Genomic DNA, 12409 nt, shown 5'->3' with positions numbered 1-12409 from the left:
GCTCATGCCAGAGTAAATGCTAACACTTGAAGTAGATATGAAACTAGGATTTCCCTCTTCCTCCTTCACTGGTATCCTGTGCCCAAAGGGAGTTTGGTATTGCTACATTTAACAGGAAAGCTAGATAGATTAGAACCTTACACATAATTCCAGGGATAAAATTTCATGCCACTTTGTATCCAGCTTTCAAGTTCCACTCATGACCAAAAGCTTTGAAATTGTAGAGCCAAGGCAGGAACACATTGAGACAAATTATCCTTATTTTTTCCCATGGGGCCTTCCTATTTAGCCCAGGCAGGTGACAGATTTATGGTGACCCCCCTCCCTGCCTTCCTACTCCCTTCATCCAGCTTCCTAGTTCTCAGATCATCATAGATACTGGAAATCCAGCACATGGCCTTGCACATGCAAGGAAGCGCTGTCCTGGGACGAACCTTCAGGCTCAAATTTCTTGCCAAAGTTGCCTTCTGTCTCTAGTGCTCTCACAGGGTGCTTTGAAACCCTTGGAAAACCTATATGGAGGCTAGCTTCATTGTGGACACATGTCTAGTTAAGATTGACTCCTTTTAAGTTTGAGGACAAATTGAGGCTTCTCGTTTGAGCTAGGAGGGCTCTATTTATGTCAAAGCAGGATTACTAGCTGGGTGGGTGCCAGTACTAGTCGAGAACTTTGAGAGATGGTTTTGAACTCTTCGTTTTTGCTTCCGAATAAATCTTCATAATACTACAAGAATGAAGTGGGTCAAGGAGTGTAAGTAACTTTAGACAGTACCTGGAACATCGCAAAGCATGAGTATATCACACCAACTATAACGTTAATTACCCCCCAGCAACCCTGGTGTGTGCTTCTGTTTAGAGAGGGGACTTTGGTGATTTTTCGGTATATCAATGCAGTTCCAGATGTGGCCAGTAGATGGCACCAAAATCCCAGGGCAGAAAATGTTCTCCCTCCTTTGAGGAGAAGCCATTCCTGTTTGTGAGCTGGCTGGCTGGTACTGGTAAGGAGACCACTGACTGCATTTCAGGCTGCTCCCCAAGGCTCTTTTTATCTGGCATCCAGCGAACAATACCGGGTCATTTTATTATGGTGTGGGAGCAGCAACACGGACATGACAAGGAGCCAGAGAGATGGCTCAGCATTAAAAGCATTTGTGCTTTTTCCAGGACCAGAGTTCAAGTTAGGCACCCATGTTGGATAACTCAACTGTCTGCTAATTTCAGGGAACCTCTTCTTGCTTCCACAGACATCATACACACACTCACACAGAGACATATCATAAAAATCAAACCTTGGGCTGGAGAGATGGCTCAGTGGTGAAGAGCACCGACTGCTCTTCCAGAGGTCGTGAGTTCAATTCCCAGTACCACATGGTGGCTCACAACCATCTGTAATGGGATCTGATGCCCTCTTCCGGTGTGTCTGAAGACAGCTACATTGTGCTCATAAAATAAACAATTCTTTAAAAAGTAACCTTTAAAAAAAAGAATAGCAACACTCTGGCAAGGGAAGGGAATTAGAAACAAAGTCACTGGGTGCGACAGGGTGTTTGAGGACAAGGGTGAATTAATAAAATGAAGATACAGATAGAGTATGTTCGATTCATGTGGTAAGGTTTCACGCAGTTATACTCCTTTACTGAACCTCTCTTCTTTGTGTCTTATAATCTGTCATCTACTACAGAGGCAGGATAGGTCTGAAGAGGGTAGGGAGGAAAACTTAAGCCTACACCGCATGCAAGTTTCCCATTCAGCTTACTGAGAGCGTGTCACGTGGGCTCTACTTCCTTCCACAGCAGCCTCTTGAGTGCCCTTTTTACTTCCTTGTTCCTTAGGGTGTAGATGAGAGGGTTAAGAGAAGGAGTTCCCACAGCATAGAAGAGACCAAAGAACTTGCCCCTCTCTTGGGCATAGGGATTTTTGGGCTGCAGATAGACAGCAATGACTGAGCTGTAGAAGAGGGTGACCACGATGAGGTGGGAGGAGCAGGTCCCGAAAGCTTTCCTGCGCCCCTTTGCAGAGCGTATCCTCAGCACTGCCCTGGCGATGGCACCGTAAGAGACCAGGATGAGGCTCAGAGGCACAACCAAGATGAAAACACTGGCAACAGCCATCTGGATCTCATTGTAGGTGGTGTCCCCACAGGACAGTCGAATCAAAGCAGGGACCTCACACACGAAGTCATCAACCTGATGGTGGGGACAGAAGGGCAGGTGAAGGGTGGATGGTGTCTGAACCACTGACTCCACCAGGCCAATCACCCAGGCCACAGCTGCCAGCTGCCGACACAGGCGGGGGTGGACGATGGTGGCATAGTGCAGGGGCCGGCAGACAGCCACATAGCGGTCGAAGGCCATGACTGCCAGCAGGATGCACTCTGTTGTCCCCAGGGCTAAGAAGATGAAGAGCTGGACAAAGCATCCCAGGAAGCTGATGGTCTTTGTGGGGCCCCAGAGGTTGAGTAGCATCTGGGGGACACAGGTTGTGGTGAAGCAGAGGTCCAAGAAGGAGAGGTTAGAGAGGAAGAAGTACATCGGAGAGTGGAGCCTGGGGTCGAGTGTGGACAGCAGGAGGATGAGTGTGTTTCCCAGGAGGGTGAGGAGGTAGGAACACAAGACAACCACGAAGAGAATCTTTTCCAGGTGTGGGTGTTCAGAGAAGCCCAGCAGGAGGAAGCCAGTGGGGGAGCTCTGGTTGACCATGGTGTCTGTGTCTGGTTGGAGGGATGGGATTGTCAGATTAGTGTGGTACAAAGGGCCTGGTGAAAACTCACTCTGCTTTCTCCTCAGGACCCACAAGGTAGACTGATGTCTCTCAGGCTCCCTTCTCCAGGCCCATCACCTAAGGACTTCTCTTCCATTGTTCCTCCCAGTCCGATAGGGTCCTGTAGCTGAGAGGAAACCAGGAAGGTGTTGGAGAATAGGTGGCTGCTCACACAGACTGCCTGGGCAAAGGACGCTGATGTCAGTAGCAGCACAGCATTCTTTGCTTTCGATGTAGTTTTTCTTATGTTGCTGTAGTGGCACCCTGTTGCGGTGAATATCAAAAACCTGGTAACCTTTTATTCCTCTCTAGCACCAGCACCTATGGGGCCACATGGCACTGCAAGGTATTTTTATCTCAGCGGCTCCACGCTGCCCTCAAGTACTCTCAGACCTAGGCAAGCCACAAGCTGTCCAGTGTGGTGTCTTGGCCCACTGGTCCCTAGAATCAGGGGGGCCATAAGGAACTAACCATAATTTATCTCTGATTAGTATCTCTCTGCTAGCTGAGAACTCTCTGGTTCCAGCCACTCGGTAAAATCAAGATTCAACAAACTGCAACCCAGCATTCAGATTTATTTGTTCTCAATCCACAATACATCCACACAATAAACTCCCATTTGACAAGGATATAAACCACCCACGTGAATAAGATAAATTTGCCTACAGAAATCCATCCCTTAAGAAATATACATAACTACCTTGGTAGTTTCTCTCTCTCTCTCTCTCTCTCTCTCTCTCTCTCTCTCTCTCTCTCTCTCTCACACACACACACACACACACAATGTTTCCTTGTGTAGGCCCTGGCTGTCTTGGAACTCATTCTGTAGACCAGGCTAGCCTCATACTCAGAGCTATCTGCTTGCCTCTGTCCCCAGTTCTGGGATTGAAGGTGTGTGCCGCCACCGCCTGTCTGTCTTTCTGGCATTTACTGGTCTGTACATTTGTCTTTTTCTTAAGTTAAGATGTAAACGTTGTGCTACAAACCAGGGCAGGGGTTAGTCATCTGAAGAAGTCATCTGATAACCATTCTCTCATTTTTCTATTAGCATTTTACACCCGTGAAATATTTTCCTTGGGCCAATCGAGATAGATAGCTATCTGAACACCTCGTTTCCACAGTGTCCCTGCAGTGATCTTCCCAATTTCATCAATGACCAAACTGTCTTAGGTAAATAACATGTTTCAGGCCATCTATTCACCAGACATTAGGATCAAGACTCCAGAGATCATTTCCCTGGCCTGGTGTTCAGAGAAATGCAGAAAGAGGGGAACTGTGGCTGACCATGGTCTTCTCCTGTTCAGAGCTTGAAGGAATGAAACCACATGGCCACCTGATTCGATATAGGTGATAGAAATTCACCCTGTTTAGGTCGGGCATGGTGGCATTGCCTTTCATGGTAGTGCTCAGGAGGGAGGGGAAGGTGGGTGGTGAGTTTGAGGACAGCATGGGCCACAGAGTGATTCCTTATTTCAGAAGCAAAAATGGGCTTAGCAGTTAAAAGTGCTTGGTGCTCTTACTAAGAGCCAGAACTTAGTTCCCAACACCCATGTCAAGCAGTTCACAGTAGCCTATGAATCCATGGAATCCAATGTCCTTTTCTGGCCTCTGTAAGCACTGAAATACACGGGAAACAACATACACACATACACACACACATACACACACATACACTCACACACACATTCACACACACACACTCACACACACTCACATACACACATACACTCACACACACATTCACACACACACACTCACACACACTCACATACACACATACACACTTACACACATTCACATACACACACATACACACACATACACACACATTCACACACACACACACATTCACACACAACATACACACACACACAGAGTAAATGAAATCTCATTGTTTTTGTTTTGTTTTTTTTAAAGCAACCTCTCCAATAGGAAAGAAACAAACAAAATGTCTGGTTTCGGTTGCCTTCCAGCCTGAGGCTTGGTTGTTGAGTACACATCTGATATTTCACAGATGAGAAATATTCTACTTACCTTCAACCACAGAACATCTTCTTTGGACAGCAAAGAACTTTCAACAGGTGCCTAGCCTCCAACATGGACACCAAGAGGAAAACTGAATATAAGATTACTCGTCTCTGAATGGGTGCTTAGCTCTCTAGCATTAATAAGAATTGATAATGTTCACTACTAGGCCCTTTCCTAAGTACATGTATGTGTGTCGCACCTCTTAGTAAGTAAATGTTAGCTAGTATCTTCCTTGTTGGGAATGTTTACATTGTGTAAATTCAGCAAATACTATAAACTCAGGCTCCGAATCCTCTAACGAAGTTGGTTGTTAAACATCTTATCATTACCCTTTTCAACTCTACGTATCTGCACCACCCTAACATGAGAAGTTGAAGCAAAGAAAGTTGAGATCAATAAACTAAGGGAGCATATTTGTAAGCAGTCAGTTGTGTAAACTACAGTGCTCCACGGTCTTTTCTATGGCACAGATGAGGTCAAGGTTGGTCAGAGCCATCTCTTCCACCAACAGCCTTCCCTGTCAGTACATGGAGAAGTTAGCGTCTGTTAATGGTTCTCGTAGTGGAAAAACTGACATGGTGTTTGGTGGAGAGAGGATCCCAGAATTCCTGACCTATGGAGAAACAGCTCATTAGTTCAGCTGAGACCCAAGGGTTCTACAGCCCATAGACAATTAATTAGCTTGTAACTATGGTAGAGGGGCATGGGACTCTCGAGGATACACGCCAGCAATAGTCCCCACTGGTGTAGGCCAATAGTTCACCTACTCCCTTTCTCTCAATAGGATAGTGTTTGGGAATAACCAGTGTCACATCTGTTCTTAGTTCTTTCATATATCCCTATAGGACTATACCACTAGCATCTCTCAAATCCTTCCTTTCTGCTTAATTCCTCTGAAATATTCTATATTGTAATAATGTGGGATGATCAAATCCTAGGTTCGTAGATGACTTGGGATATTTGTCTACCTCTCATCTAATGAATCATAATGGGAATGTAAGTTCCTTTAGCCCAGTTCAAATGATGGTGGATGTATCAGGGCCTCATATCTGGACCTCATTTTTGAACTCTGACTGTGTAACTCGAATTTGTATATCTGATAGTTAGCAGAATCCCATGGTGGTTCTTTGGTGTGTTGATTGATAGCCCTAGCAGTGGTAAAACTCAAGTCTACACTCTCTCCACAGAGGCGGGAGAACAGTGTTATAATCCAGAAGGTTATCACAGTGTAAAATACTGAGCAGGATGCAAAGGATGGTTGACCCCATTACCTCAGCTGTGTAATTAATTATTCTGACCAGCCCCAAACCCAGAGGTATCTTAGAGATGATGGAATCCCACAAAGGAAAAGAAGGAATAGCCACGACTGTAGTGGTGATACCTAGGTTTCATGAGTCTGGATCTGCAACACCTTCTTTCTGAGGTACAGTCTCGCATGTACTGAAGAGACTCTTATCAAGTGCTGTTATGAGAAAGGACCAGACTCAGTTTAGGTCTACAGGTGTATACGTAAGTTCACACAATAGTTTTGCTTCTAGTTTCTGTCAGAACTCTTTCATGACTGTGTTCCAACAGGACAAAGACAGTATCTTTTCCTTCAGGCAAACAAGACTGCAATAGAGCATGGATTGATTTCCGTACTTTAGCTTAACCTTCTTCCCTCAATCTGTCCTTCTATCTGTCCTTTTCCCTCTTTTCCACTTTCCTTCATTTCCTGGTTTATACAGACAGACTCTTCTTATATATCCAAGGATGACCTGAAACTTTCAAGTCTTTCTAATGTGGGTATTAAAGGCATGCACAGAAGACTTGTCTGTAGTGTAGAGTGGCCATTTTTAAGCTATCAATATGGTGGGGCTACGGTGGAGCACATCTTTAACCCTAGCATTCAGGCAGATGCAGGTGGATCTCTGTGAGTTCAAGGTCAGACTAGTTTATTTAGAAAGTCTCAGAATAGCCAATACTATATAGTGGGACCTTGTTTCAAAAAACCAACCAACAACCAACCAACCAACCATAAACAAATAAACCTTGAGTTGGAAAGAAATGCAGTTACACACTGTTGTTAGTGAATGATATAATATCTTATCATCTAGATTTCCTGGATATGAATAGTCATAGAACATGAAATAAAACAACTGGGAAATTATGAATTTAAATATTTATTATCTTTGTTTTAATACAATTTATTTCAGTATGAGTTTGTATAAATTAACTTTTTAATGCCGTGTGAATGTATTTATAATGATAATTCTCTTCTTCTAAATAATTAAAAAGGATTTTTATTTGTGTGCATGCTGTGCAAGGGGGATGCTCACAGAGGCCAGAAGAGGGTTCAGGATCTCTTGGGGATGGAGTCAGAGGAGGTTGTGAGCTGCCTGATGTGTGTGTTGGAAACAGAACTTGAATCCTCGGGAAGAGCAGGAAGTACTTTTAGCTGCTGAGCCATTTCCCCAGCCTCTGATAACAATTCTCTTTCTCCTTTAGGACAGAGGAATGATTGTGGCGGTCTCTGGTTAAACAGCATGAGGCATAAGCAGAAATGAGGACAAAAAAGAACATCATAATAATCTAAACATAACAAGATTTATATGAGGAAGAGAATATTAGTTGTAGGCACATGGTAGTAATGACCATCTGTGAAGGGAAAGATTGGCCAAACTTGTGAACTTGATTATGACCACGTTCTCATGAATACTCTGAACACATCTTTTTTTTTTTTCAGAATGTGAAAAAGGTAACCCTTGCTAACCTAAGTATTGCTTGAAATAAAGTTCTAGAAATATGTTTAGAAATATTGATGAAGATTCGCATGAAATATTTAAAAATATAGGGAGTTAGAGAGATTGTTCAGTAGTTAGGCATGGTTATTGATCTTGTAGAGCACCAAGAATCAGTTTCTAGCCCATACACCACGGCTCACAACTGCCTGTAACTCCAATTTCAGAACCTAGTGTTTTCTCCTGACCTCTGAGAACTCTACAAATATATACATCCAAGTACTCTCTTATAAACACCAAACAAATTTTAAAATGTTAAAAGTACAAACTCACAGAAATTATATGATCTTAAAAGGTTCTCTACACACATGCAGACACATGCATGCATGCACGCAGAAATGCATGCACACACATGAAGGCACCTATATGACAAGACCTGATCACACAAAACTAGTAACAAAGTTTTTAAAATTCAGAAACTAGTTCTCAATGGTTTATTAGTCAAAATAGTTTAAAAGCCCCTTTTATGCTAGACATTTCAGCCCATCCATTGATTTAACATTATTTAAAATACATAAATTCATTACCTAAATTTGATTTTAAATAAACATGACCTAAAATACACAGTAGTACTGAAAAAAGGTCTTCAAACATTGCACTTCAACTTCAATTTTTAAGAATGAAATTAGAAATAACATCCCAAGACCTATTTTAATAAGACCCATTAATAAACAGCCTATTTATAGCTTTCAGAACATTTCCTTCAGGGTGTGAAATACCTGAAAACATTATACAAACAGTATTTTCATAAGAGTTTGGCTACTACTGACAATTGTCTAATTTAATCTTTAATTATGGCCGAGTTTAGCAACTGTTTTACAGAATTGCAGGAAAGTCAACCATCGGCTTCGTTGAGATTGCGTTGGTTAAGATCGTATTGATTGAGATTATATTGATTAAGCAGAGTCAGCCAGGAGGGTAAGTGTACTGGGGGCATTAATGTAATAGCCTAGAAAGTGGGAAATAAATCCCATAAAGATCCAGGGCTCATCACATGTTTGCAGTTTTTAGGCATCTGGAGTCTGAACCATTGAATGGCATCCCTTCAAAGTAAGGACAAATTCTATGTTCACATTTAACACCACTGATAGTAAACCACTAGTGCTTTAGATACAGGGGAAGCAAATTTCAGTGATCCATTTTTGTACCCCCAGAAAGGACTGTGTGTGCACTCACAGGACTGGTGAGTGACTTGACCACAGAGCAGGAAAGGGCCCTTGTACCGGTGCGTTGATGCTTTTCATGAGACCGAACGGACTCTAGAGTATGAAACATCAATGGTGGGGAGAAATTCTTAGCCTCTAAAGTTCTTGGACCAGGTAATCTTACAGTTGCAAGAAAACTATCCATCAGGAAATGTTCTAGGCCTTCTCTTCATTGTAGAGACAATGTCCCTGTTAGAGACAAAGCTCTTAACTGTGGGGTATCTAATGTCTTCGAGGCTAGAAATGCTTACCACTAATAGGGTTTTGTCAAACCAAAGGAATGATTAAGCCACGTTTACAACATCCTTCACCGTAGTGTACTAGTTATACAACTTGGTGTAACATAACCAGAACTAGAGTCAAAGCAAGGCCATAACTAGGTCCCCACTGTTACTCTAACAATTCTCTTCAATTTACCAGTCATTTACATTCTAATTACCAGTATCTCCCCAGTTTCCTCAAAAGTCTCAGTGTGTCTACCAATCCTGGCTTTGAACTTACAGCAATCCTTCTGCTATAACTATGTCTCTCTTAGGTATTTTTGGATTCCCCATCCTTCCCCCAAAGTCTCCAGAATGCCCTCTTTACTTCCTTGTTCCTCAGGGTATAAATGAGAGGGTTCAGTGTGGGAGTGCCCACTGCATAGAAGAGACCAAAGAACTTGCCCCTCTCCTGGGCATAAGGATTTTTGGGTTGCAGATAGACAGCGATTACTGAGCTGTAGAAGAGGGTGACCACGATGAGGTGGGAGGAGCAGGTCCCAAAAGCCTTTTTCCATGCTTCAGTGGAGTTTATCCTCAGCACTGCCCTGGCAATGGCACCGTAAGAGACAAGGATGAGGCTCAGAGGCACAACCACAAGAATGACACTGGACACAGCCAACTGAATCTCATTAAAAGTGGTGTCTCCACAGGACAGTTGAATTAGAGATGGTACTTCACAAAGAAAATCATCTATCTGCCTATGAGGACAGAAGGGCAGGCGGAGAGTGGGAGGTGTCTGGACTATGGATTGAATCAGCCCCACTATCCAGGCCACAGCTGCTAGCTTCCAGCACAGGCATGGGTGGATGATGGTGGCATAGTGGAGGGGTTGGCAGACAGCCACATAGCGGTCAAAGGCCATTACTGTTAGGAGGATGCACTCGGTGGTTCCCAAGGACAGGAAGATGAAGAGCTGAACAGAGCATCCCAGGAAGCTGATGGTTTTTGTGGGGCCCCAGAGGTTGAGTAGCATCTGGGGGACACAGGTTGTGGTGAAGCAGAGGTCCAAGAAGGAGAGGTTGGAGAGGAAGAAGTACATCGGAGAGTGGAGCCTGGGGTCGAGTGTGGACAGCAGGAGGATGAGAGTGTTTCCTAGGAGGGTGAGGAGGTAGGAACACAAGACAACCACGAAGAGAATCTTTTCCAGGTGTGGGTGTTCAGAGAAGCCCAGCAGGAGGAAGCCAGTGGGGGAGCTCTGGTTGACCATAGTCCATTTCTGCTATGAATCCAGCTGGAGGTGCATCATCCTTTGACTGTCTTTCTGTTGTTTTGTGCTGTGATTCAAAACTCTCCCCTCCTCCCTTGCCTGATTCAATTCTAAGCCACCAAAATTCAAATATTACCTGGCAGTCTTCCAGTTAATTTCCATTTTCATGGATACATTCTCTGTCTTTTTTTCTCTCTCTCTTTCCTTTCTTTTTAAAGACAGGTTTTCTCTGTGTCATCCTGGCTGTTCTGGAACTTGCTCTGTAGACCAAGCTTACAGAGATCTACTTTCCTTTGCTCCATGAGTGCTGGGATTAAAGGCATGTGTCACTACAGCCTGGTTGTTCCTTCTCTTTACTGATCACCAAAGACCTAGGCATGCACTAAGAGGTGCAGGGAGTGGGTTTCCATATCTGTTCTTTTTGGTGTCCGTATGATGACTGTCACCATCTGCTGAGAACTTTCTGCCCATCTGTCTCCATTCTACATGTCTGGAATATTTATCAGCATTGGTTTCTTGTTACAGAGGTTCAATACCAGATAATTGAAACGTCTTCCCCAACATTACACAGCCAACAAACCCAGACCTGGATTCTGAGCCCTGTTCGATTTCCTATGTGGTACTCACACACTCTGCATCCATTATGTAGCCCAGGTACAATGATTGTACTCTACCTTTGTTTGCAGATGAAGAGAAACAGAGGCAGGTAAAATGATTTGTTCAGGACAACACAACGTGTGCCAGATGTGACCCCACTGTTTAAGACGTGGGGGATTTTGCTGGACTACAGAAGAAAAATCTCTAGACTTACCATGATCAGGTCAGAGTCTTCTCACTCCTTGGCAGGGGAGGTTTCCCCATAATGAGGAATTTCTGGTTTGAACGGAGCCTCCTCTTGATCTTCACACCATGAAAAGTGAGAGCAAACTGATAGCTTGTGCCCCGGTGACAGCACTGGTGTTAGGGCTCAGCATACTGTGGATGGGAATGCCACCCTGAACTTCCCAAAGCAGTCTGCATCAGTGCCATGACCTGGATATGACTACTGTGTTTTCTCTTTGATTCAGGCAAAGTAATTCTTCAGAAGAATGCAGTAATGCTGAGCCTTGACCCAAAAGAGACTGCTTCCAGCATCTGGCCCTCAGCACATCTTACCACAGTTATTCTTCCAAAGTGAGGAAGTTATCTTCCCTTTCTCTGACACTGGAAACGAAAAGGAGGGATCCCTGGACTCTCATCCCGTAGGGACATGTTTTTAGTTCTCCGAGGAATCTGGTTCCTCTGCCCACTGGTGATTAATTAGGCACTGTTGGTAATGATGGTTCATAGCTAATCGACGACAACATTCCGGTATAATATTCCATGGCGATAAGGTCTCCTCTGTTTCTTAGTGTCTCTAGGGGGAACAATGACATTCTCTTATCTACGGCGTCCTCTTGATTTCTCTTAAGCCTTGCTTCTACCCTCTGAATACACACGTATTGTATTTTATGTCTTATCTCTTTGTTAATTTGAGGTGCAGGTTACATAAATCCAGTATTTAGGTTTTGAAAATGTTCTTTTCATTGTCATGCATTAGTACATTGAGCTCCATTATTATATGTTCTCACACACACTATATATATGTATATGTATATACATACATGTATATATATACATACATGTATATATATATAATATTTATGATCTATGATCTTCTCTTGTCTTTCTTATCCCCCTCTGTTCTCCTCTTGTGTCCTTCTAGTTTCATGTCTTTTTGCGACCCAGTGAGTTATATTAGGTGTGCTTACAATTTTGTGGGTGAGCCTTTATTTACAGGAGCACGGGCATCTGACCTGGGGCTACACCACTGAAGACGATGTGCTTCTTCCCTTCAGCAATCATCATGTGTAAATGAACTTTAACAGTAGACAGTTTATTATTTATTTTTAATTATCAATTATTTTACTTATCTATATCCAAAATGTTCACCTCCCACTCCCAGTTTATTATTTATATACAGCAAAGACATGGAATCACAATGACTGTATGATGACAACAGTGTTGAGACACCTCATTGTATCATCAGGAGCAATGGGTATGGGCCAGGGATGAAGCTCTAGGCTGTTCCCTACAGCAGTCCAAGATAATTTTTCACAGACTTCTCCCCAAGTGAAGATGGGATGA

General features: G+C 43.4%; 2 protein-coding genes across 3 annotated transcripts; both read right to left on the bottom strand.

The window, feature by feature from the left end:
• Window positions 1-1766: 1766 nt before the first annotated feature.
• Or2h2 (olfactory receptor family 2 subfamily H member 2) lies at window positions 1767-2699 on the bottom strand. The gene is given in 1 exon segment (NM_212493.1): window positions 1767-2699. A coding segment is annotated over 1 exon segment (933 nt).
• A 6605-nt stretch (window positions 2700-9304) lies between these two features.
• Or2h1 (olfactory receptor family 2 subfamily H member 1) lies at window positions 9305-12300 on the bottom strand. Of its 2 annotated transcripts, XM_087596989.1 has the most exons (2): window positions 12283-12300; window positions 9305-10231 (listed from the first exon to the last, which is right to left on the bottom strand). In XM_087596989.1, exons 1-2 carry the CDS (start codon window positions 12298-12300, stop codon window positions 9305-9307), a joined length of 945 nt encoding a protein of 314 aa, XP_087453115.1.
• Between the last annotated feature and the right edge of the window lie 109 nt (window positions 12301-12409).

This window comes from Rattus norvegicus, chromosome 20 (assembly GCF_021556685.1).
Source record: "Rattus norvegicus strain SHRSP/BbbUtx chromosome 20, alternate assembly SHRSP_T2T, whole genome shotgun sequence".
Classification (NCBI taxonomy): domain Eukaryota; kingdom Metazoa; phylum Chordata; class Mammalia; order Rodentia; family Muridae; genus Rattus; species Rattus norvegicus.
Note: the sequence above shows the minus strand (reverse complement) of the source record. Positions and strands in the feature narration are given on the sequence as shown.